The 26,928-nt window shown below is 41.0% G+C and overlaps 1 protein-coding gene across 2 annotated transcripts; it reads left to right on the top strand.

The window, feature by feature from the left end:
* Positions 1–8,389: 8,389 nt before the first annotated feature.
* Positions 8,390–26,655, top strand: LOC113410616 (glutathione S-transferase 3-like). 2 transcript variants are annotated; one of them, XM_026665260.2, is made up of 7 exons: positions 8,390–8,570; positions 15,863–15,976; positions 19,808–19,859; positions 21,598–21,730; positions 22,716–22,857; positions 25,495–25,626; positions 25,818–26,655. In XM_026665260.2, exons 2-7 carry the CDS (start codon positions 15,890–15,892, stop codon positions 25,962–25,964), a joined length of 693 nt encoding a protein of 230 aa, XP_026521045.2. In that variant the 5' UTR covers positions 8,390–8,570; positions 15,863–15,889; the 3' UTR covers positions 25,965–26,655. The 2 variants fall into 2 exon arrangements, with proteins under 2 accessions (XP_026521045.2, XP_087801957.1); XM_087945831.1 differs by lacking the exon at positions 8,390–8,570 and adding an exon at positions 9,648–9,720.
* The last annotated feature ends 273 nt before the right edge of the window (positions 26,656–26,928 follow it).

The raw sequence follows: 26,928 nt of genomic DNA on the forward strand, positions 1-26,928 counted from the left end.
AGATAGCTCTCAAAATTAACTAGCTAAGAGCCAGTTGTGAGTTTTTATGATAGTGAGAAATGTTGGATTGGATGAGATGGATAATGGAAGGGATGGATATTGGAATTAAAATCTGTAAAGCAACTAAACATAAGAAAGTTTTTGTTGTAGGCAAAAACTATTTTTTTAAAAAAGATGATAAAATTATGGCAAAATGCCAACCCAATGCAAATAGGTTGAGTTGTTCAAGTAGTAAAAGACTTTCATTTTCCCAAGTTCAAAAATCCATAGATGTGGTATGTGTAACCATGTAATACAGACATCTGCTACTTAAGAGAAAGAAAATTATGGTCTTTACAAAGTATTAAAGTACAGAAACACCACACTAACAACAAAGATACATATGATCAAGGCCACAGTTTTTTCCAAGCCATATGATGCCTATGGAAACTTGATCATCCAAAAAGCTGAATAAAAAAATCTGGGCCATTGTCCTGGGGAAATTGCTGAAGATACCTGAACCCCAAGAATAGCAAACAATTCAATAAATAATTTGGTATGAAATGAAATAATACCAGTATGCTCAGGAGAAGAGCTAATAATGAAACTAAAGCTTCAAAACGCTGAAACAAGACCTTGTGTGGAAGGCTCCCATTCACAATTTCTACTATTCAGTGCATCAAACTACCTCCTAAAAGTTGTCACCACAAATTATCTTTAGAGGGACTTCTGCTGACCACCAGCTGTCTCCCACATCACTTCAAAAGGCCACCTGATCCTGGTACAGAGTGATGTTCATGGTATGAATGACAAGCAAAAAAGAAAGATACATGTAGGAAGTAAATGTTAGGGATGTAGAGGTGGCAGACATACCTATGTACCACTGTAGAGTATTAAGTACCTCTTAGATACTCAGAGTATGCAATAATTGCCATTTTATTAGTAAACCAAATGTTCTAACTGAACAGGATGAAACTGACAATTTCTAATGTTCAGCAAAGGAGCAGAACCATGGTAGAGAAGTATACTTAAAGTGTAACAAGCTGCTAAGGAGAAATGACGAGTTTGGAGAAGGAATATAAAGAGAAACTATAACTATTCCTCTAAATGAGATTTTTCCCCCCAGTAATACTGCATGTAGTGTAGTGTACAAATAGTATAGAATATGAATATGTTTAAATCAAAGAGACTGCACATGGCCTTTTAAGCATAAAAAACCCTTCTTTGAACATATACATTTGCATGCATCTATGACTGTATCTGTGTGCATATAAAATAATCTCCAAAACCTTCTACTTCCATAGTTTTACTTCTATAAAATATAAGACCAACTCTTGTAACATTAACATTCCCTCAATCGCAATGACAATTACATAGCTGATAGAAGAAAGGGCTGCATTTCTCAAAAAGATGAGGCATATAGGAAAATGAACCTTGAAAGTTCCACTCCAAAAGTCTTCCCTTTTGTTTAAAGAGAAAAGAGCAAAAGAAAACCCTGCTACTTCAAGTAAAACTCCAGTGGTTTTTTTTTTTTAAAGTCCATTGTGAGACTTGAAATTCCTGATATGCTCAGGTACTTCAGGTAATAATACCGAATATTTACCTGGGCATGGAGTAATCTGATTTTTATATTTCTATTTTTATCCTTCCCTCTCACAATGCCAAGAAGCTGTTATGGGTGAATGGGAAGCAACGGGGCTGAAACATCCCTGGCAAGACAGAAAGGGTTTGGATTTTTTTGGTCCATGGAGAATTGCCCTCTCTGTTCTTGTATAAGATTACACTACCCCAGACAGACCTAGTGTGTAATCTGGGGATTCTCCTGGATTCATGACTCTTGCTCAAGGAGTAGGTGGCAATTGTGGCCAGGAGGGCCTTTGCATAATTGCAGATTGTGCATTAGTTATTCCCTTTCCTGGATGAGCAATCCCTACTAATAATCACTCCTGCTTTGACTGCAACACACTCTTAAGTGGGACTTCCCTTGACAAGTATCCAGAAACTACAATCGGTTCAAAATGTGGCAGCCTGCATGGTTGTGTGCAAGTCTAGATGTGTTCATGTGTGATCTTTTCTGTGGGAGTTGCATTGGCTGCCAATTTGCTTCTGGGTCCAATTCAACACTGTTTTCCCAATATATATTTCATTTGTTCTTTGTGCACTAATGATTCAAAGCAATTACAATACGAAGAGTCACTAGCTTCTTCATCAAGCATGGCATCTTCCTTTAGGCCAGGGATCCCCAACCTTTTCGACGCCGCGGCCGGTTCCGACATCAGCTGGGCGCCGCGGCCGGTACCGGCGTCAACTGGGCGCCGCCATCTTTTATGGCGAAAAGTGCGCTTCCGGTGGCGTCACGGGCGCTGTTTCGTCATAAAAAGATGTGCGGCGCCGCTCTGGTGAGCTTTTTGGGTAGAAATGGCTTTCTACCGGAAAAGCTCACGAAGCGCTGGCGCCCCATCTTTTATGACGAAACAGCGCTTCCGTGAGCTTTCTACCGGAAAAGCTCACCAGAAGCGCTTTTACCAAAAAGATGGCGGCGCCCAGCAACCAGCGGCCCGGTAAGGGTTGTTCCGCGACCCGGTGCCGGTCCGCGGACCGGCGGTTGGGGACCCCTGCTTTAGGCCACGGGTCTTCAAACTTGGCAAGTTTAAGACTTGTGGAGTTCAACTTTCAGAATTCCTGAGCTAACATGACTGGAGGAGGAATTCTGGGAGTTGAAGTCTACAAGTCTTAAAGTTTGAAGACCCCATGCCTTAGGCTTTCAATGAATTATCAGCACTTTGCATTGGCCTGAAAGCATGCTAGCAGTTGGTGCTGTGACTTCACAACTGGTGCTATTCTGGGTTGGCAGGATATGTCCACTAGTAGCCTAGCTAATCTAGTTGTTGCACCCTACACCAGCTGGAGCTTCTTGGTCATCTCCTGAAGCAGCCCCATATGACAAGCATGACAGCGGTCCACATGAGTTGCAGTCAGGACATGAGTTACTATCAACCAGTAACTGTTTAGTGCCTCTGCATTTTGGTTAAATTATTAATTGAATTAATAATTCTATTTTATTCGTTTGACTTGTTACTTAAATTTCTATGCCATTTGTTCCAACATTTCTTGGGTATTGTTTACCCAATGGAAATACCAGTGTCATGACAAATACAAGACAAATGTGACCCTTATTGGGAGATGTAAAAATCTAAAGAATCGGTGCTGGCCAGCTTTGGCATCCTTAGGCTCATCTGGTTGGGAATAGAGGCAATTTTAGATAAAACATGTATACATACACACACACACACACGCACGCACAAACACATGCACACACACCTACCTACTTCCTGATAGAAAATAAAGAAGAGAAAGGAAATTGGACGGAAGAAGAAAGGATAGCTATATTGGGAGGGGAAGAAAAGGGAAAGGAGGGAATGGTGATGGAGTAAAAGAAAAAAGTAAGTAGGGAGCAAGAGAGAAAAAGAGGTGTCCTGTCTATATGTGGGAGATGACCAGGCTGAGCCCGAGGGAGGGGTCAAATGCATCATCAGTTTCAGGTCCTTTTGTGCTCACAAGAGATCTAAGTCCAGCCCACCTTGAATTCCATTGACTCTACTACTGCTAATTTGACTGTTAGTAGTTCAGGTTCTTGTAGAGAGCTTAAGCTTGCAATAAACCTTTATATTCATTTGAAGTGCCTGGATTTCCTGATTTCCCCTGTGCTTGACATAGACATTACCAAATGTACATTCCTGCCTTGCAAGCAGCTGCTAATTCACAATTATTTCTGCTTTTTATCCATTCTTGGTTATGACAATAGTGATAGTTGAGTCTTGTGTCTGGATGCTGGATTTGGTGGGCAAGAAAAGAAAAAAGCATTTGCAGCCACTTGTACCTCTGCACATTGACGCAGCCCTTTTAAGATGAAAGCTACTCTCCCCTGCCACGGCCACGGCCAAAGGTTACTCATCAACTTCTCAGCCTGATCTGTCTTGGTGAAAGTTGGAAAGGAGGAAGAAACTTAACGAATGCAGCCTTAGACTCTAGAGAAAAGCTTACATTATATAGCCAAAGAAAACCTAAGCTTTACAAAAAGTCTTACAAATTCTGCTTGAACCTGGAAAAAAAGACACTGAAAGCAATTATGTATATATATATATTATAGGATATAATGTATACAATGTTATACTATATATATGTGTGTGTGTGTGTGTATACGTACATGTGTGTATATGCAGGTCTTGGCATGTTCGGGTCTTTGTTTTTGTAGATTAGTGTGTATATACATATACTATACATATACATAAACTATACATATACTATACATATACTATACATATACTATACACACATGTATATGCACTATTTATATATGTGTGTGTGTGTGTGTGTGTGTTTTCTGAGGTTTTCGCAGGTATTTGTATGTGGATCTTTGGTTATTCAGGTTTTCTCCCGCGTAGAATTGGAAGTATCTAGGCGACGTTTCGATGAAGTCTCATTCATCATCTTCAGGCTTGTGTCTTCAGCTTTGTGCTTCTCAGAGTAATGTGAGCTTGCAGTTGCTTCTTCCTTTTAACTGCTAGTGGGGGTGTGACTTGATTGGGTGGGGGCTTGGCTGTGTTCTGATTGGGTGGGGGTGTGCTCTCATTGATTGGGGGTTTGGCTGTGTTCTGATTGGCTGGGGGTGTATTCTGTTCAGGTGGGGGCTTGGTTTTGCTCAGGTTAGTCTTAGTTGCTGGGGGATTTGAGCTGGTGAGCTGTGATCCTGCTGTTTGGCTTCGCATTCGTGGTCATGCCACATCTTCATGGTGGGCGTCAGTTCGCTTCATGTATGGGTCGGAGGGGTTTGAAGTGGGTAGTGATGCAGCTGCAGTACAGCTTCTGGTCCGTGGTCGTGTCTCATCTTCTGTGTGGGTGTGAGTCTGCTTTCTACATGGAAGTGTGGTGGTAGCATCTTGTGTGGCCCTCGTGCGAGTGGGTCTGGTGTCATTCTTCATGTTAGGTACTCGTTTGTTCATGAGGGTGGGTTTCCAAATGGCTGGTAGGCGGGAGGTATCATCTCATTTATTCATGCTGTGTGGGCATTTTTCTATCTCTATGGCTTCTCTGATTATTCTGTTGTTGAAGTGTTTGGTTTTGGCGATAGTTCTGGTATTTTTAAAGTCAATCTCATGTCCTGTGGCTTTCAGGTGTTGGACCTGATATATATATTCTTAAGTTTTCGCAGGTACTTACATGTATGGCATTCAGCTTTGTTCGGGTATTTTCCCACATCATTGTAGTTGTGCTTTTAAAGTTGTAGCAACGTTTCAGCAGAATCTCATCTGCCATCATCAGGCTTCTGTATTGTGTTCATCTGTGAGTCAGACTTTTACAGTTGTTTCAGTTTTAAATTTGGGGCTAGCCTACTGCTGTGCCAGAATGGTTTTTTCTTCATCCTGATTGGTTGGGAGTCTTGGTTTGTGTTTATTGGTCTTGGAGTTTGTTGTGTTATGCTTAATTGGTGTTTCTAATATCTTCTTTATGTTTTGTGGCTTTTTTTGTCTTGATTGGCTGGCAACATTGTGTTCCTGTATTGGAGGCTTTTAGTGCAGCTTGGCTCCAAGTAAATGGATGGCTATCATTTATTAGGAAGCTAGGTTTCATCTGGGTGCCTGGTTGGGGTGTGTTTGAGCTGGAGGTATCAGGGGGGATCTGTTTGTGCCCAGGTGTTTGCCTGGCTTGTGGTGTGGAGATTGTTTTGTTTGTGAGTGCAGGCTTCCAAATAATTGACAGTCTGATGGAATCATCTCTTCTATTCATGCTTTCAGGTCTTTTTTCAATCTCTATGGCTTCTCTGATGATTCTGTGGCTGGGGTTTTCTATAGTGGCTAGGGTTTTTGTGCCATTGAAGTCGATGCTATGACCTGTGGCTTTCATGTGTTGGACTAGTAAGGAAGTGTGTTCCAGCTTTTTTACTGCATTTTTGTGTTCATCCAGGCGGGTACTTATTCTTCTATTGGTCTGTCCAATGTATGTGGCAGGGCATGATGCACAGGGGACTTCATATATGCCTTGGTTTTCCAGGTCAAATTTATCTTTGGGGTTTCTTAGGATGGCTGCTATTTTTCTGTCTGTTTTGAAGTCTTGATGTGATGCCTGTGTAGTATCTTACTGATTTTGTCTGTAGTACCTCTTATGTAGGGCAGGACAGCTGTTCCATAGGTCTGTTCATCTTCTAGGTCTCCATTATGTCTCAGTGTGTTTTTGTGGATCAAGCCGGTGATTTTGCTTTTGTGGAAGCTGTTGGTTGTCAGTACTTTAGTCAGGGTGCATAGTTCAGTCTTTATGTGTGTCTTGTCTGCCAGGCGTTTGGTTCTGGTGATTAGTGTTTTGGTCACAGAGTTTATCTGTGCTGGGTGGTGGTGGGATTGGGCATTGAGGTAGCGGTTGGTGTGTGTTTTCTTCTGGTATATGGTTTTCTTCTGGTATAATTCTGTGGCTGGGGTTTTCTAAAGTGGCTAGGGTTTTGGTGCCATTGAAGTCGATGCTATGACCTGTTGCTTTCACGAGTTGGACTAGTGAGGAACTGTGTTCCAGCTTTTTTACTGCATTTTTGTGGATGCAGGTCTTGGCGTGTTCGGGTCTTTTCCCGTGTAAGATTAAGAGCATCTTGGCAACGTTTTGATGAGGTCCTACTCGCCAAGGGAACCAAATTAATCTCCAATACTGAACACTTCAACAAGAGAATAAGCAGGGAAACCTTAGAAATAGAGAAACATCCCCATAACATGAATAAACAGGACAATGTCTCCCGCCTACCAGACATTTGGAAACGAGCCCTCACCAACAAACAAGTCCCAGCCACGAAAACCAACACCGGACCCAAAACAACACATGACACCACCACCATTCTCCCTCACCAGACTCAAACCCAAACCCATCCCATAGATGAAAGACAACCACCGTCCAGAAACCATACCATGGCTGCATCACCAGCTGCCACACACCCTGACCCCCAAACCAAGCAAATGGACACATGCCATGAACACATAGCCAGGCCTCAAACTTGGAGCCAAACCAAAACCCGGAATGTCACATCACAGCCACCCGCTCAGGATATCACATCACAAAACTCAGGAGGTTACACCACAAAACCTCAGGATGTTGCAACACAGCCAACGACCCAGGAGATTACAGCACAAGACTCAGGATGTCACAACAATAGAACTCAGAAGGTCATCACAGAGCCCATTACCCAGGTCGTTACAACACAGGAGGCTGATAGACACACAGCCAATACCTCAGCCACACATGTTCTTACGAAAAAGCCAGCCAATCTGCAAACATCAACTCCATCAACCAATCAAGAAATAACAACACAGCCAACCTCCCCACCAGTATATATAGGGAGACGGCAACTCCGATCACGCTTTGCTCATACAAGCATGAAGCCGAAAGCACCAGCCTGAAGATGGCAAGTGGGACCTCGTGGAAACGTTGCCAAGATGCTCTCAATCTTACAAGGGAAAAGACCTGAACACGCCAGGACCTGCATTCCTGTACCTGTGAAAAATCTACGAAAATATATATATATATATATATATATATATATATATATATATATATATATATATATATATATATATATATATATATATATATATATATATATATATATATATATATATATAAAAAATAGTATAGAATAATATAAAATAATATATAATACATATATTTATTAATAAATATTTTATATATAAAAAACATAATATAAAATAATATAAAATAGTATATATAGTATACTATATATGATTATATGTTTTATATGTGAAAACTGAAAAAAAAAAAAGAATGGCAAACTGCCACGTGCAGCGCCTCACTTGGATGTGTCTGGAGTCTTGGAAGCTTGACTACCCTACGTTCTCCTACAAATGGACCTTGAGCTTGTTTGGAGGTTCTAGCAGGGGAGCGCAGCTATCGTATACCCTTGACCGAAGATCGGTACACTCCTTCTATCTGGGAAGGTCGTCCTCTTCCACCGAGCGCGCAGCTTCGGGAGGGACGCACATGGAGCGGTGAGGGAGGAAGGGGACACCCGCCTAGCCAGCCAGATCAGCCGAATCAACCCTGGCGATCAATGGGGTGACAGATGTCGCAGCCAGATCGCCCTCACATCCAAAGAATATAGTATACCACGTACTTATATGAAGAACAAAATACAGATATCTTCGAGGTTATGGTGGTACGCTTGGACGATTCTTTTTTTTTGTTTGTTTGTTTGTTTACTGTAGCTATTTATGCGTTGCAAAAAAAAAAAAAGACACCGTGAACAAACAGCGATGATTGTAACCTGCAAAGTCCGTTTCGGCCGTCCTTAAACGCGTCCCCAAAAGGCTTTGAGAAAAATGCAAATTAACCGTCTTAAGCACCTCCTCCTGGCGTTACATCCCCGCTGCCGCGCTCCAATCTGCTGCTTGATGAGGAGGGTCTGCGGCGGCTCCCGAAAAAGTTGAGCGGCAGCGAGAAGTAGACGCGGATCGTGCCTCTCCGTTCTACGACTGGTCCGGGAGCAGAGGCTGGGAAGGCTTGGGAAGGGACCGCGAGGTGCTCTTCTGCTTGGAGAGGTACTGGATGCTGTAGAGAAATGAAGCGCTAATGAATAGGCTTGAGAAGGATAATCGCTAGCTGCGATGGTTGCTTGGTTTGATCGTGGGAGATGTTTTGTTAATAGAGTTGGAAAGGGGTCTTGGAGGTCATCTAGTCCAAGCCCCTGCTCGAGCAGATTTGAGTGAAGGTAATTATTTTGGGCGGGGGCGGGGCGGTGGACGGTGAGATGGAGCTGCACATACAGAACTTAGACGGAAGCTTCATCCCTTTGGGTGAAAACTTGGCAACTTTAAGACCTCTGGGAGTTGAAGTCCACAAATCTTAAAGTTGCCAAGTTTGGAGACCTCTGCCTTTGGGTTTCAGAATTAGGCTTTGCAACTCGAGAGTGATCGTGGGACACATTGTAGTGTGTCTGTGTGTGTAAAAGTGAAGCGGGGTGGTACACGGTATAGACTACCAGAGAGTGTGTTTGCGACAATGGCAGGAGTTTTAAAAACTTTTTTTTTTTTTCTTAGAATCATCCTTTGGCTGATTTCTTCCCATCTCCCACTTCTTTCTTAAGAATTCCCTGGGCACCGAATTAATTCAAAGGAAGTAAAATTTCGTTTCTGAAAGAAAAGAGCGTAACCAGGCTGGGTTTTTTTTAGTGAAAACACAGTACTATATATTGGCTTTATCAGCTCCCCCAATATACTTTTTGTAATGAAGTGAGCGATGACCTTTGTTTGAAATGCTCCGCTTAGCATTCTATTTAGAATGGAATTTACCCTTTTGCTCCCTCTGGTTGCCCACATCATTTCTGAAGAAGTTAAAGCCCCTGAGATGCGTCAAGACTTTTTGTTCAAACATTTTGTTTGTGTGTTCTCTCTGTAAAGAACACAGCAGTTAAGATCTTATCTGGAGCTTTGTAGATATCACACTGTGCTCAGTCCTGCAGTCAAATGACTGTAGATGTTACACACAAAATCATCTTTAGTTGTTATTCCCCGTAAAACAGCTAATAGAGCTTCAAACAGTTCAATACTTTGGCCTTTTTATTTTGGCATAAGGAGGTACTTGCGTATTTCTACAGCAAAAAATAAATGTTATTTCAGGAGTTAGTTCTCTCCATTGCCATCACTCTTGTCCATGAAGATGATAGGAGAAAAGCAAATATTGGCAGGCCAAGTGAGTGACTTCAGATCTCCTTTTCAGATCTTCCTTTCTGCTTATGAATTTTCGTGCACCTGATCTTTATCTTTCTTTAAAAAAAAAAAAAAGCTTCAATAGCCATCCCTTCCACGCAGATGGTAATTGAAGTAGTTTGTCTCACAGAGCCCTGGCACTCCCATTTCCAAACTTAAAATAACCCCCTCCCCATCAAGAGCAAATTGTATTTTCAAAAACAAGACTTTTTTTCCCCCAGTGGCCGGATCTTAAAAGGATTTTCTGAAGCTCCCCTGGACCTTAAGTAGTGGAAGACCACTGATTACTACCCTAAAGCTTCTGCTGCTTTGCCATCTCATTGTCATAAGTATCACAATTGTCATACTTGGTCACTGTTCTTCAGAAATTATGCATCTGGATTGATGGATGGATGGGTAGATTGATTCAAAGCCTCTCATCTTACATATGTAACTCTGGGCAGCTGATACAATTGAAAACCAAAAAGGAATAAAGAGTTATAACTCAATAATTAAAAAAACATTAGGGGCGGGGGAATTAAAGTAATTCAAGTGTTCTTCAGAAATTATGTATCTGGATTGATTGATGGATGGGTAGATTGATTCAAAGCCTCTCATCTTACATATGTAACTCTGGGCAGCTGATACAATTGAAAACCAAAAGGAATAAAGAGTTATAACTCAATAATTAAAAAAACATTAGGGCGGGGGAATTAAAGTAATTCAAGTGTTCTTCAGAAATTATGTATCTGGATTGATTGATGGATGGGTAGATTGATTCAAAGCCTCTCATCTTACATATGTAACTCTGGGCAGCTGATACAATTGAAAACCAAAAAGGAATAAAGAGTTATAACTCAATAATTAAAAAAACATTAGGGGCGGGGAATTAAAGTAATTCAAGTGTTCTTCAGAAATTATGTATCTGGATTGATTGATGGATGGGTAGATTGATTCAAAGCCTCTCATCTTACATATGTAACTCTGGGCAGCTGATACAATTGAAAACCAAAAAGGAATAAAGAGTTATAACTCAATAATTAAAAAAACATTAGGGGCGGGGGAATTAAAGTAATTCAAAATGTAATTTGCCAGAGGGGATAATCCGTACAATATATAACAAAACAACTAGCTAATGGGTGCCATTAAAAACACTGGACTCCTCCAGGTCTGAAGACAAAACCATGCCTTAAGAGCTCTTCAAAAGGCCAATAAGGTGAAGGCCTGTAGCAGAACAGGTTCTCCCACTGGATCCCATCAGATGACATTCCTTAGTAAACGGGACCTGTAATATGTCTTTCATGCTGACCCTGAAAGGAAGGGTAGATGTAATGGTTTAACACAGGGGTGTCCAACCTTGGCAACTTTAAGACTTGTGGACTTCAACTCCCAGAATTCCTCAGCCAGCTTTGCTGGCTGAGGAATTCTGGGAGTTGAAGTCCACAAGTCTTAAAGTTGCCAAGGTTGGACACCCCTGGTTTAACAGATAACCTGGCCCTTTGCTAGGGGATTACCAGCTTCTTGAACTGAACCTGGAAGCAAACTGACAACCAGTGCAACTTGTAGAAAAAAGGTGTTATCAGGCATTGATCAAGGAGTGCACATAACTATCCCCTACTACTGAATTTTGCACCCGATTGTCGGGGAGAGATTGGAGGACCAGGAGCAAGAGTCAAGCGGGTAATGAGTATGAGAAGATGAATGTTAGAAGTGAACAATAAGATCCGCATGTGAAGAGTTCCATTAGCTATTTTATTGCTCGTGCCTTTTACACAGGAATCTTCCCAAACTGGTCATTTGCATCTGGGCCAGATCAGATATGGTTCATTCAAGAGGGGGAGAGGGGGGTGGTCAGACTCCGCCTTCTTGTACCTATATAAGGATTCCAGCCTAATTCCCTGCTTGACTTCTCCCCCTGGCTTGCCAGTCTCTCTCTGGCCCAATTATACTGTCAGTGTTCCAGCAAACCTCCATTCCAATCAGTAACCCCAAGACAAACATATCTCAAAAGTACTTTTATTAGAACAGCACCTGGCACATCTGTGGAATCCCGGATCTAAAAGTTTTCGGGCTTTCCACAATTTCCCAAACTACAAATCCATCCCTCCTTGGTTGTCATCACATCACATGGTCGTCATCACATCACATGATCCATCCAAAAGTAAGATCCTTATTTCATCCTGCGCCATACTAAATGACCTTGAACTAACAAAAGAATTTTATTTTGTCTACTTAGAGCTACTTAATTGAAATCACCCCCTCCCACTATCTCAGACTATGTGGCAGAGTGGAATATGGCTTCCAAAGCTGACATATAGCTTGCATATGTTCTTCAAGGCCAGCCCTGTGAATAGTATTGTCAGCTGGTGCTCCATTCAAAATCCAAGAAAGAAATACTTAGACTCTTGTAATTAGAGAAAAGGTATCTTTTACTGGAAGTTAAGTGGTAGCAACAAGAAAATTCTAAATCTGGGGAAATAGGCACGTACATCACATATATCAAGGGAGTGAAATGTTCCCACTCCCAATAGTTCAAACGGTTCTTCCAATTAAAAGTTGTGAACTTCATCATGTGGACATCTCCAGGTGGTGATGATTAGTTGACCTTGGCTTACTCAGATAAAGGTTTGCAGTTGGGCAGAGAAGAGAAAGCTAAGCAGGAATTAGAAACCCTCCCCAGTTTATACAATATCAGTTAGTAACACTTTCTGCTCACGTCCCATACATTTCCCCCTTCCACCCCCCCCACCCCCCCCCCGTTACTCATGACAGCCAGAAAGAAGCAAAGGAAAGGAGGAAGATCTTGAAGGCTGACAAGTATGTTACAGGAATCCATTCTGGAGAGGACCAAAGCGTGAGTGACTGAGAATAGAAGTTCTCAATCCAGGAACGGGTGCAACTGTGCACAACCTGAAGTTGTGCAAAGCCCTTCCTAGCAATGTTTGCCACTCAGACAGGAGTTATGAGTACAGAAAGACCAACAGATGGTGCAGCACATCTCTTTGGGACAGTGCAACCCCATTCAGCACCAAAAATGGTAAGTTCCCAGTACCCAAGCCCCCCCAAACCCAAAGTCATTCAGTCTTGCCAGGATTGAGCTGAAGTTTGTTGTTCTCCATCCAAACCTGTGAACAGCATGTTATAGTACTCCGCACCCTCCAGACACTAGGACAAAATATCAACAGTTTGCCAGGTTGGAAATATACAACTGGATATCATCAGCATACTCACCCAGTGGTTTCATGTAGATGTTAAAGAGGAGTAATTAAAGATGTGAAAGAGACAGCCCTGCAGCAACCTACAGAGTCAGGACCAAGGGCTGGTTCTCTCATTCTGATCAACACTGACTGGAAGTAGTCCTGGAAGTAAAAAAGAAAACTAGCACAATACATTGCCTGCCACTCCCAACTCTGGTTGAGAAGGTTACCATAGTCTGTGGTACTGAAGACCGCCAAGAAGTCGAGAAGAGCAAGAATGAATGCAGTATTCCCATTCTGCTCTCAGCAGAGGTTATCCAAAAATGCAACTATAATGTCTTTTCAGTCTTTGAAAAGGAAAGGTTACATACAGGATGAAAATTGTCCAGTATGGTTGGATCCAGTGATAGCTTCTTGAGGACACTATAAGAGTGGAAGCATGGTATATAAAATCATACATTGCAATGTCCTACCTGTCAATGAATACTTCAGCTTCAACCATAACAACACAAGAGCACACAATAGATACAAACTCAAAGTAAACCGCACCAAACTTGATTGCAGGAAATACGACTTCAGCAATAGAGTGGTCAGTGTCTGGAATACTCTACCCGACTCTGTAGTCTCTTCCCCAAACCCCAAAAACTTTAACCTTAGACTGTCTACTATTGACCTCACCCCTTTCCTAAGAGGTCTGTAGGGGACGTGCATAAGCGCACCAACGTGCCTACCGTCCCTGTCCTATTGTTTCTCTTATTCTTTTATTTTTTCTTATATGTACCCATTTCATGTATTCACAACCATGTATACACTTATACTTATTATCTTGTAAACAATTGGCAAATCAAATAAATAAAATAAATAAATGTATGGATGTTTTGCCACCCTTACCTCTGCAAGGTAAGCCTTAATAGTGGCTCTATCATGTGTCTGGTCAAGTTTACTCTTTGTTGACATCCAGAGGCACACTGGATGTCTCTTAGCTTATTTCATTTCCTTCAACATTTCCATAAGCCCTGGGGCATCTGTGAGAAAGGAGCAGCAACAAAGGCATGACCTTGATCCATGGCCTCGGCTAGATCTTGCAAGACACCATCAGGAACAACCCATCAGTTCTCTTTGGGACCTATCAGGGTCTATCAGTTGCCAGGGCAGATAAATAAAAATTGTCCCATTTCCCCACCAGTGGGGGAGAGGGGAGGGCAGCACCAGAGAATCTTTTAGTTTCTAGGGAGATAGGAGCTATGGTTTGATTGCTTTTGAGCAAGAAAGATAGGAGCTATGGAGAGCTCCCCCAATTCTGGATCCACTGCACCGAGAAGAAAACCAGTTCAAGTGTGCATCCAACCCTGTACAACAGGGATCTCCAAATTTGGCAACTTTAAGACTTGTGGGCTGAGCAATTCTGGGAGTTGAAGTCCACAAGACTTAAAGTTGCCAAGTGTGAAGGCCCTTGCTGTAAAAAGTAGATTAAAGTCCCTTCCTTCCTTTTTTTTCTCATACTTGTTTCAAAGGGAGTTCCTGCTTTTTCTGCGAAATCTGTAAAGAAAAAGAACTGGAGGAAGCAACTAAGTACCCTGTTTCTCCAATAGGAAGTCCCAGCATGTTTTATAGGCATGAAATGAAATTAAGCCCCTCCCCCCAAATTAAGGCCTATATTAAAACATGCAAAATGGGGGGGAATGGTGGTGGGGGGCTTGCCGTTAGGAAGTACTTTTGTTGCACACCCGGATATGGTGCTGCCTGCGTTGACCCCGATACGAAGTGCCCCACCAACGCCGAGGTCAACATTCAAGCCGCCGCCGCCCGCCCACCTGAAGATGCAAGGGGGGAGAATTAAGTCACTCCTGAAAAGACGGCCTAGCCATTTTTTCGGGGCTCAAAAAAGAAAAAAGACCCGGCCTTATTATATGAGAAACACGGTATTTATCTGAAAGAGACTACTAGAGCTCCTATCTAAGCTTTCCAAGTTAAGTTCACATATATTTATGAGTTCTCCCTTGTTATCTAGGCATGTTTCTTCCAGGTTTTGTAAATCAGTGGGCTGTTTTCATACCTTTCTTATCAGAGAGCTCTACAGGAATGAATTTGCTTTCCAGTCATTCAGTCTAGATGGGGCTTTAGAAAATGGCTGATGGGTTGTCCTTTTTGTGACATTTATGCTAGACTGATTAGATTGACTGTAATCATTTGGTTATAATTTGAGCTCGGATTGCTGATGAACATTGCTGTGGATTGCAGGAGAGGGCAAGATGCTTTTTCCTGTTCTTAATCGTTCCTAGTCATTCCGGATACAGAAAGACAAGGAATTTCAAGGATTTTCAGGAGGGCAGCCATAGTTCACCTGGACCTATGCCAGTTCTCAACATCACTGCAACCGTAGGCCTTTTGGGTTGAGTCTCCGACTTGAACGCATGCAAAAAGCTTTGGTTTGCATTGCTTAGTATACCACAACACACTTGAAGAACATACATTTTGCCCACTAAAAACCAGAGATTCAGTTACCTATGCTTAGTTTAGAAAAAAAAAAAAGTAGGTGTTTGACCATTTGGAGATTAATCAAGTCTCGCAAAAGAGATCGCTTTGAGATGGATCAGCCCTATATCCAGATCAGGACAACTATAATTGGGTTAAATGACGTCCACACAGAATATTTTGTCCTATGTTGACACAGAGGCCTTGAATCAAGTTCAAGTTACCATGGACATCACTTCTGAATTAGCAGTTGCTTTACTGAGACCCAATTCTGTGTTAGCACAATGCATAAACAAAACAAAGATTATGTTAAGTGGTATCAGTATTTCTATTAATAAAACTGTATTTCAGACATGTGTCTGATGAGATATCTTGATTTGATAAATTAGCTTTCCTCTGCCCTGCCTTTCCTGTGTCCATGTAACAGAATTATCACTTCATTACTTTTTGTTCTTTGTTTTGTTCCCCCCTCAGGCACCCATTCCAGGAGATTAAGAAACGATGGCCGAGAAACCGAAATTGTATTATTTTAATGGACGAGGCCGAATGGAACAGATACGGTGGTTGTTAGCAGCTGCTGGCGTAGAGGTCTGTGTTTCCTTATTTGTAGAGCCAGAAGGCTGTTGGAATATTTTGGCCAATTTTTCTCTGAAAGAATCATCTTTTGGAGTTTGAAAAAGCAAACCATTTTCAAGGAAAGATCTACAGGTAGTTCTCAACGTACAACCGCAGTTGGGGCCATAATTTTGGTTGCTAAGTGATGCAGTCCTGAAGTGAGTCATCGTATGACTGGACTTAATTTTATGACCAGTTATGACCGTGTTTACCATGGTCATCATTAAGAGAACCCTGCTTAATGATATTGTTAAATGAATTTGGCTGTTCTAATTGATTTTGTTTGTCAGAAAATGTCTGGAAAGCTCACAAATTGCAATCACACGACTCCAAGACACTGCAACGTTTGTAAATGTGAAGTAGTTGCCATGGGCCCGAATTGTGATCATGTGACGATGAGGGTAGTGCACCAATTTTGAGGATAATCACTTTTTCTGAGGCCATCATAACTTTAAACTGTCATTAAATGAGCAGTTATAGAGTCAAGGACTGCCTGTATGTTATGCATTGTAAATGTTTTGCTGTGGCCACATATCCTGTTTAGGAAGCTTAAACACAATAGAAGTGACTCCTTATAATGCTGCTGGTATATTTTTTCCAATGTATCATTTCCCTCTATGCAGCAGGAATTGCTTGGATTTTGGAAAGAGTAATTTAGCTTGTTAAGAATCCAAACAGTGATATTGTAGATTCCCTACATCCCAACTCTAATGCCTTTGCTTCCTCAGAGTCCTCAATTCCAAGTTAGAGCTGGGCGATCTACACCCTGAAGTGAGGACAGGTAACATGAGGAGCAGAGGGCAATGCTTAAAGCAGGGGTCCCCAACCTCCAGACTGTAGCCCACTACCAGGCCTTGAGCTGTTCAGAATCGGGCCACAGAAGTGACGGGCGAGCATACATGCATCCCCACTTGCACTCCATTTGCATGCAAATGAAGCTGTGCACACATGCGCACTTGCCTGCCGCTCCCACAGAATCATCCCCTCTTCCCCCCTTTTCCCCCCACCAGGCCGCAAAGCCAGAAAGGTTGGGGAACTCTAACTTAAAGGACCTATTTTGCTGTGTGTGACCTTCTCTGCCCTTGACTCTCAGCACTAAAAGGATTGAACTTTCAGAATGTTGTGTTTCATAACATTCTCCAGTCTAGTTTGGTGAGGAGAAAAGCCAGCATGGCTATAGGAAATGGGTCCAGGTACATTTGATCTTGGCGCACCCTACATACTTTGTGCCTTTATGTATTCAGGATGACTAGTCTGAATTAATATATGAAGAAAACTGATATCGGAATTGCTGAAGTATAAGATAATTGTATTATGAGTTGTTGTTTTTTGATGAGTACAGGTAATCCTTGTTGAATGATCACTCATTCAACAATGGGTTGAAATTAAGGATACCGAATGAGGGAGACTTATGGCAGATCCTCAAAGCAATTTGGGTGCTTGGCAACTGGCTCACAGTTATGACAGTCACAATGGCATTTGGTCGCCATTTGCAAATTTCACTGATGGTTTCCAAGAAGCAAAGTCAAGGGGGAAGCTGGCAGGAGGTCGTAAATGGTGATCACATGACTGCGAGACGCTGCCTAACGATGGGGTTTGCCCAACCATGGCAGCTGGGACTTCAGCAGCTGCCATTGTAAAGTCGGCTCAGTCCTATGATGTCACATTTTATAACCATGTCAATTAGCAACAGAGTTGCCAATCCCAATTACCATAATTAAGCAAGGACTACATGTAATTGCTGCTTTTTTGGGGGGGGGTGCTTTCTAAGAGTCTTTACCTACTGGTGAGTTGAAATGCAATCCACAAATCCTTGACTCGACAGAAAGCTACTGAATAAAAATGGGAAACTTGCTTGTCTGGCCTTTATTATCTGTTGCAAAGTTTGTTCAATCGCCTGCTTTGCCTCCAAAGAGGTCAAAGCGTAAGAGATTGATTTACCTGTCCTTGAAGGGTGTGAGGGTTAAGTGGGGAGATCTTGCAGCTACAGTACAACTAAGGACGAATAAGCAAGCCTCATCCATCAGTGCAATGGGATGGAGGTAACATCGTGGGGATGCAGCAGGGAAAAAATGGTGTTACAATCATACATGATTATGCCATAGAGAAAGAGCGAAAGTCATGATTTGAAGTTCTAATTGTGGGGGGTGGATGGCAAAGCCTTCAAAATTGCTCAAAATTTAAGCCAAGATTTCTCACACTAGGGAGCTTTATTGTAGAGTGTTAGAGGATAGCTACAACATCTCCAGGCTTTGGGATGGGAGAGAACATGTGTTGGGTACACTTGCGATATCAGCATTTGCTCATTGCCAAAATGGCGGCCAAGGCAACGTGCACATGTAACACAATGCCCTGGTTGTCTTTTTTCTCTCTTTACCAATATGTGCCTAGGTAGCGGGCATAGTTAATGATTCTAACTAGATTTCTCCTGGATCCCAATGCTTCCCTTTCTTTTTCTCTCGTCGTCCTGTATGAGTGGCTTTTAAAGCTCAAGTGATATTTTCTGTCCTCAGTTTGAGGTTTGAAGTTTATACCTAAAGTGCTAGAAATATTTTGCAAAGTCCCTAATACAAGTAGCGCTCAACAACATAATTGAGTCCAAAATATATGTAGCTAAGCAAGACAGTTGTTAAAGTGAGTTTTGCCCCATTATATGATCTTTCTTACCACAGTGAATCACAGAAGTGGTTAAGTTAGTAACACAGGTTGTTAAGTGAATCTGGCTTCTCCAATGACTTTGCTTGTCAGGAGGTTGCAAAAGATGATCACATGACTCTATACACTGCAACCAGCATAAACATGAGTCAGTTGCCAAGTGTCTGAATTTTAATCACATGACCATGGGAATGCTGCAATGGTCGTAAGTCTGAAAAACTGTCATAAGTCACTTTTTTCGGTGCCGTTGTAACTTCGAACTTAGAAATGAACTGTTGTAACTTGAGGACTGTCTGTACATTAGGATTTTCCTGAAGGTTTATGAGCTGTGCAAAAGACTTGAGGGTGGAGTGAAATGGGGCGTGTGATAGATGCAATCTTTCCCCCATTATTCAGTACTGCATTTAACAGTGGCAATTTTGTGGATCGTGTAAGAGGCTGAAAAGTACGATATGCATTTTGAACCACACAGTACATGATTTAGAAAGTTAATTACAGACAATTACATCTTTTTGTCTTGTAATGCATGTACTTTATGACTGTAGCTTTTTCTAGTTAATTGTGTGGATCTGACTTGCATAACCCAAAAAGTGAATATCAAAACTCTTGGTTGTATTGGAGAGGAAAGAGTCAAATTTCAAGGTACTTGAATGACTCTACATGAAGCTTTGTCTTTATTTAAAATTCTGTCAGCTAGTCTTGGCTAATTTCAAGTATAATTCTGATTAAAATTGGCTTGCAAAAACCCGGCTTACTAAAAGTTACTCTTTTCAAATATACAATATTCAATATAAATATACAAGCCTCCCTAAAAGATAATTCAGTTCTGTTCTGAGGTACTTGATGTTCAGATATGGTTATTTGTAGCAGTGGTGGGATTCAATTTTTTTTACTACCGGTTCTGTGGTCGTGGCTTGGTGGGCATGGCAGGGGAAGGATACTGTAAAATCTCCAGTCAGAGGTGGTATTTGCTGGTTCTCCAAACTACTCAAAATTTCCACTACCGGTTCTCCAGAACTGGTCAGAACCTGCTGAATGCCATCTCTGATTTGTAGACAAAAGTTTGGGGATTCTTCTCTGTGGATTGCGTTCAATTATGAACTGAATTCTAAAAACAATTCCCTCTGCATCTTTTTTTCTGTCTTTTAGTTTGAAGAGGAATTTTTTGAGACCCGAGAACAATATGAGAAGCTGCTTCAAGGTTATTTGTGATGAAACTGCAAATATTTGGCTGTCCCAATGGCACTGAATTTCTGCTTGGATGGAAACAAGTAGATGTTTTAATCCTTGAGAGATGGGGAAGAGCTATGGCCTTGTTCCTGAAGAACAATGCATAATAAAAATGGTTACACTTTTACTCAGGCGATAATCCATCATGACCCAATGCAAGGTTGGGAAGCTGTGGCCTTCTAAGCCAGGGATTGTCCAACTTTTTTAGAACACAAAACCTGTTAGTTTTTTTTTTTTTTTTAATCCCAATATCCCTGATTAAGAGGAAAAGCTCTGCTGATGGAAAAAAATTGCTCCATTTGAGTGAACTTTTTGGGGGCTTTAGTATCTCACAGAACCCTTTCAAGTTTTGCTGCAACACAGAGTATATCCATGGATTGTAGCCTGATAAACTCTGTTCTAAACATTACTAATGATTTCCAGATGTTGAGTTACAGCTCCCAGTCTGGCTGGTGGTGAAGAATGCTTGGGAGCTGTAACGCAACATCTGGAAGGGCACACAATCTCTGCCCTTGAAAATGTAAATTATCCTACATTTGTTGGGAGGAAAGGATCGGTTTCTGCCTATCAAATTGATGTTTCTTAGATTTATGAAGGCACTATCTGAAGCCTCCGTCAACCAGATGTTAAAAAATTGCAAGATTTTATATTTAGAATAACTACAACTCTTGTTTGCTGATGGATGTTCTTGCAGTAACTGAAAGTAGTGTTGCCCTGACTTTGGAATGCAATTCTGGCTCAATGGCTTAATTTGACTTCTTAATTTGACTACTAAAAATACACCCTTTATAATAGAGTATTAAGTCTTCATTTTAATTGTCTTTAGTTCCTGTGTGTCTGTGTATTGTTTCTTTGTCTTTTAAATATCTCTGGTTTTAATTCTGATTTTATGTTGTATTGTAATCCAGATGGAACATTATGCTGTATTCTTTGTATCCTTGAATGCTTACACTCACTGCCTTATTTGGACATCTTTAACTGAATTTTACTACATGTTTATTTTTCAAAACCTTGTTTGCAATTCTGGTTGGATGACCAGTACTGCACAGAACATATTTGTTTGCATTATTAAGCTATGGTTATTCTAATAACAAATTGAATGAGACTCTAGGAAAGCATAAGCACCTGCTGTGTGCATTTCCACATTTTTAAATTGCAAACAGAATGGGGGGAAAAACCCTGCTTGAAAAATGAAGGAATAGATATCCCATTTCAGAAAACATCTGGAAACACATGGGAATATACAGATGCATTTTTGCCCTGTAACTTTTTAAACAGGGCTCTTGTTCTCTTGACACGTTCCTTAAATCAGCTGTGTTAAAATCCCAAATATAATATGGGTAGACAGCTGTAAGTTTCAACGATACTCTCTTTTTGTCTAAACAGAAATCTGAGAAGCAGGGTGTGTGTGTGTTTCATGCAATGCATTGAATAATGATATTGTTTGTTGTGTGAAATCCGTTGTGGCTTGTAAAAAAGTTTTATTGCTTAGCACCCTTGGGTGAAACCATCCTTATTGCTTTATTGTGCAGATCTAATAACAGAATAGCAAAACCCATATCAGTTTAATGAAAAATTTCTTTATATCTGTATTCTAATAATAGGCTGGAACAAACATAAAATGACCTTGGCTTCTCCTGGCTTCTGTTCTGTTCTGTGCTTTGTAGGCAGAATATTTGACATTTGCTGTGTTCTTCTTCTTTCCAAAGATGGCTTCTTCCTGTTTCAGCAAACACCCATGGTGGAAATGGATGGGATGAAGCTGGTGCAGACACGGGCCATTCTCCGTTACATTGCCACGAAGTACAACTTGTATGGGACGAACTTGAAGGACAGAGCACTGTAATGTCCCCACTGTATTTAGCTAACTTGAAATTTCAGCTGGAGCCCTGTCTATTGTCCCTGCCTTTGATTCAGTCACATAACAGCATCCTTCTTGCTGAAATAAATTGTGGCCCACTCCTTAAAATGCTACGTAAGCTAGTCCACCATGTTGAACCATAAGGCTTGTTTAGCAACACATGCTAGTTTTGCTTGCAGGCCCATGCAGCTAACCAACCACCTGTGATTTTGCCAGCCGGGCTCCATCATGTTTGTTTGTGTGATTTCCCTGTCCCTCAGCCCCACATTCCTTCTGGGAAGCTGAAACTGAATGTAAGCACAGCACAGTTGTTGTTGGAGCCATTGGGCAGAGCCATGCATATCTGTCAGTAAACAAACTTTGTGGCTTAACACAATGTACAGGTGCAGCTTCTCACATTGGCGTGCAAGCCGTGAGTAACTCAACCATTGGGCTAGGATTATGCTTCAGAATACTTCTTTGCTTATGCCAAAAGAAAATTTACCAGGCCTGGTCCTTGTGTGTGTGTCTTTAATTATTTGACTTAGAGAAATTGAAGTGGTATGAATTTCTCCCAGGGTTATGCATAGCTACTACAGCCATCCGCTATGCATTTCCCACTGGTCACTTGGAATCCAAGGAAGAATAAACATCTTGCAGCTGCAAATCAAGTTTTTAACTCCTTGATTAGATATTACTTCTGACCGGTAAAGCTATCTGGTTAAATAGATTTCCTGGAAAATTTGTTCATGTAGAGGCATTTAAAAAGCTAAAATTTGGGGATATTCAGTTTTTTTTAAACCAGACTACACGTATTTTAGAATTTTACTGCAGTTATTATGTGTTCTTTTCTTCAGCATGATGGCCAATTGGTGATCTTGCTAAGGGAGCATTCTGAAAAAAAGGACTCAAGAATTGGAAGTCATCCACACTTGACAGATTGTAACATAAGCGCTCAGACTGATGCAGGATATTTTGTCTTCTTAGGATTGACATGTATGTGGAAGGAACAACGGACCTGAGTCTCTTTATTTTGTCCTTCCCTTTCTTGACGCCAGAGGATCAAGAGCGCCAACTTGTTACTATTAAAGAAAAAGCAACAAAAAGATATTTTCCCGTTTATGAAAAGGTAAGTGTTACTAAAGAAATGTTTTTAGTTCAAGAATCACCCCCCCCCCCCATAGCTTCCAGATGTTTTACAGGTGCACTGCAACTCCAACAATCTCTTGCCTGGGTGGAAGTGTTGGAAGGATTTTAAACATCTGGAAAGCATCAAGTTCCTCACCTCTGCTTTATGCAGTTATGCAGTGGTATTTTTGTTCCGTTTGAAGCCTCGACTTGTCTTGAGAGGTGTGCTGAATCCTGTACTCAGAAATGATGTATATAATGGAATGGAATGGAATGGAACAGAATAGAATAGAATAGTAGGAAGAGACCTTAGAGGTCTTCTAGTCCAACCTCCTGCTTAGGCAACGAAACCCTGTACCATTTCAGACAAATAGTTATCCAATCTCTTCTTAAAAACTTCCAGTGTTGAAGCATTTACAATTTTTGGAGGCAAGTTGTTCCACTGATTAATTGTTCTAACTGTCAAGAAATTTCTCCTTAGTTCTAAGTTGCTTCTCTCCTTGATGAGTTTCCACCCAATGCTTCTTGTCCTGCCTTCTGGTGCTTTGGAGAATAGCTTGACTCCCTCTTCTTTGTGGCAGATATTGGACACTGCTATCATGTCACCCCTAGTCCTTCTTTTCATTAAACTAGATATACCCAATTCCAGCAACTGTTCTTTTTATGTTTTAGCCTCCAGTCCCCTAATCATCTTTATTGCTCTTCTCTGCACTCTTTCTAGAGCAGGGAAGTCAAACACAAGGCCTGTGGGCCACATCTGGCCTGCGATGTGGTCAGATCAGACCCACGGGGCCATCCTGGAAAATATAAGGGGCCAGCCGCATTGCTTTGGCCTGGTCTACCCAGTGCAAAGAGGAAACATGGCTTCTTCCCGGTCTACCCAATGCAAAGAGGAAACATGCCAACAGTCTGGGGAGTGGCATCAAGCTGGCCATGCCCACCCAGTTGGCCTTACCCACCCAGTCGGCCATGCCCAGTGATTGGTATCAAGCTGGCCATACCCACCCATTTGGCGACATCCACGCAGTTGGCCATGCCCACCCACCTGCCCGAGATCAACCATAGCCCTGATGCGGCCCTCAATGAAATTGAACTTGATAACCCAAGAGTCTCAACATCTTTTTTACATCATGGTGACCAAAACTGGATGGAGTATTCCAAGACATTATAAAGTGGTATTAACACTTCACGTGATCTGGATTCTATCCCTCTGTTTATGCAGCCTAGAACTGTGTTGGCTTTTTGGCAGCTGCTGCACACTGCTGGCTTATATTTAAATGATTGTCCATTAGGACTCCAAGATCCCTCTCACAGTTACTACTATTGAGTGAGATACCACATATACTGTACCTGTGCATTTTGTTTTTCTCGCCTAAATGTAGAACCTTACTTTTTTCACCATTTAATTTCATTTTGTTAGATAGAGCCCAATGTTCAACTCTGTCAAGATCCTTCTGTATCTTACGCGTATCTTCTGTGTTGGTTATTCCTGCCAGCTTCTTCTTGTCTGCAAATTTGATGAGTTCTGTTAAGGTATTCCCCGTTAGGAGAATGAGTGCACTCAGGGAAACGTAGTGAGAGTGGTGAGGAATAACACACAACCAGAACACAGATACACCAAATAGTAAAATGTAGGTTTTACTTCCAGTAAATGGGTAAACAAAGTCCAATAAACAGTCCAAATCATACACGGTTAAAGCAGGTAGTATTCAATACAATCAGTTCAGGGATAATCCAAAAACGAAGTCCAGTATCATAAACAAAGTTCAGTAAACGGAGTTTGCTAACAGTTTGCAAGACTCACAGCAATCCAAGCAGAATGACGATCAGGCAAAAGGCAATAGGAAAATGCAATAAGAGAGCAAACCAGGTTTCTGGCTCCATCTTACGGCCATCGGAGAAACCTCAGCCAATCACAATTACAGCACTCTCTTAAAGATACAACCGTATCAAATAACTATCCTGGTTTATATTGCCAACCCAACTGTTAGGTAACTATCATTCCTAACAAGTTCCCCATGTGCAAATCATTGATGAAAATGTTGCAGAGTACTGGGCCTAAAACAGAGCTTTGGGGTACCCCCACTGCATACTTCTCTCCATGTAGATGCATTTCCATTGAGGACTACAGGTTGAGTGCAGTTGGTCAGCCAATTATGAATCCATCTGGTGGTTACGCTGTCTAACCCACATTTTTCTATCTTATCAAATAGTAGGCTATTGTCTATCAAATGCCTTACTGAAGTTCAAGTAAATGATATCGACAGCATTCCTCTGGTCCACTAATTTTGTCACTTTGTCACAGAATGCAATAAGATTTGTCTGGCATGATCTGTTTTTGACAAACTCATGTTGGCTTTTGGTTATTACTTTGCTTCCAGGTGTTTGCTGATTCATTAAACTATGGAGCGGTATATAAGTCTAAGTGCTATTGCTATAATGAAAAGGGGAGAAATATGGCTATGGTGTTCCTTCTGAGCAATATATGACAGTGAAACCATCATTTCAACACTTTTGTTCTGCATACTAAATGAGTCATTCATTTCTTATTTTATTTCATAGAAGATCTCTCCACTGGAATCTTGGAGACAACTGAGTGGCTGCTGTTAGATTTGGTCTAATCCTCTTGCCCTTACAGGTGCTGAAGGATCATGGACAAGATTTCCTTGTTGGCAATCGGTTTAGCTTGGCCGACATTCATCTCTTTGAAACTATTTTAATGGTGGAGGAAAAAGTCCCCGCTATTCTAAATGAATTTCCTCAATTGCAGGTATGCGAAAATGAAGTCTTAGTATTCCTTTAAATTTAAAGCCTATGCCATGAGTTTGAACAGAATTTTATCAAATGGATTAAACGTGGTTGGTATTACGTGTATATATTGTGACTTGTGTCATAATTGTAGCTTTTGATTGTTTAATGCTAAAGTTCAGTTGTTGAAAGTGTTTTCATCCTCCCCACTAGGCTTTTAAAACAAGGATCAGTCACATTCCCACAATTAAGAAGTTTCTGGAACAAGGAAGCCAGAGGAAACCTATCCCTGATGGTAAATATGTGGAGACCGTGAGAAATGTTCTCCAGATGTATCACCAGCTGAAGCCAAGTCCTTGACATTCCATCAAATTGTTCTGACAATTTCAGAATTATAGAATTTTGTAATACGTCCAAGACAAAAGCCATGCGACACATAGTATTGGAGACACATAGTTTACAAGAGTATCACACAGCCCTTGCAAACTGGTTTATAGACTGTGAAAATAGCTTCTTTTTTAGATGATAGTGTTATAGCAAAGAAAGAGTCATGATTTTAACGGGATTTGATATAAGCATTTTGACTGATTAAGATTCACTAAGAAAATCATATTTTTAAGAAGCAGTGTCTAATTCTAGACTACTTGGAATCTCTTTTTCTTTTGGCAACTCAATAGCCCCCCTGAAATTATACTTTTGAGATTTAGTGAACAATCTCCAAAATAAGCATTTTTCTCCTAGACTCAGCCAGCTCTCTTACTGATTAACCAAGTTTTGGTAGAAAAACAAAATGTGGGTCAGTCAAAAAAGTTAATTCTCCTAATAAGTAAACCAAGCCTGCAATCCTTTTGAATAATGTCACAGCATAGTACCCAGGCCACTGCAGTCTTCATCACTGCCACTACCATCATTTTTATGTTATTTTTTGTAAAATGTGAACTGGCTATCAAAAGTTGCCTGCTGTTTTAAAGGCTATTGTGAATCATTGTATTGTATGAAGTAATATTTTTACTAGTCCAATAAAATAAAGCTTAACAAGAAACAGAAAAAAGAACATTTTCTACCTAACATTGTATTTTATTTACAAACTATTTTTGGTTGTTCAAACCTTCTTCTTTTTCCTTTCTCCTGTTGTCCCAAATCATTGTGTGTGTGTGTGTGTGTGTGTTCCTTGATTTTGATTCAAAGTGGTTTGCAAATTCAGCCATTGTGGGATATACAATGAATTATTATTTATAGCACGCCATAAAAAGTGCTCAAATTAAATATGTTTAGGATTTAAACATATATGTCCAGGTTTCCATAATATTTTATCAATCTCTTA

The sequence above is a fragment of the Notechis scutatus genome, chromosome 1, assembly GCF_049901735.1.
Source record: "Notechis scutatus isolate UNSWTSFEM ecotype Mainland chromosome 1, rNotScu1.2, whole genome shotgun sequence".
NCBI lineage: Eukaryota > Metazoa > Chordata > Lepidosauria > Squamata > Elapidae > Notechis > Notechis scutatus.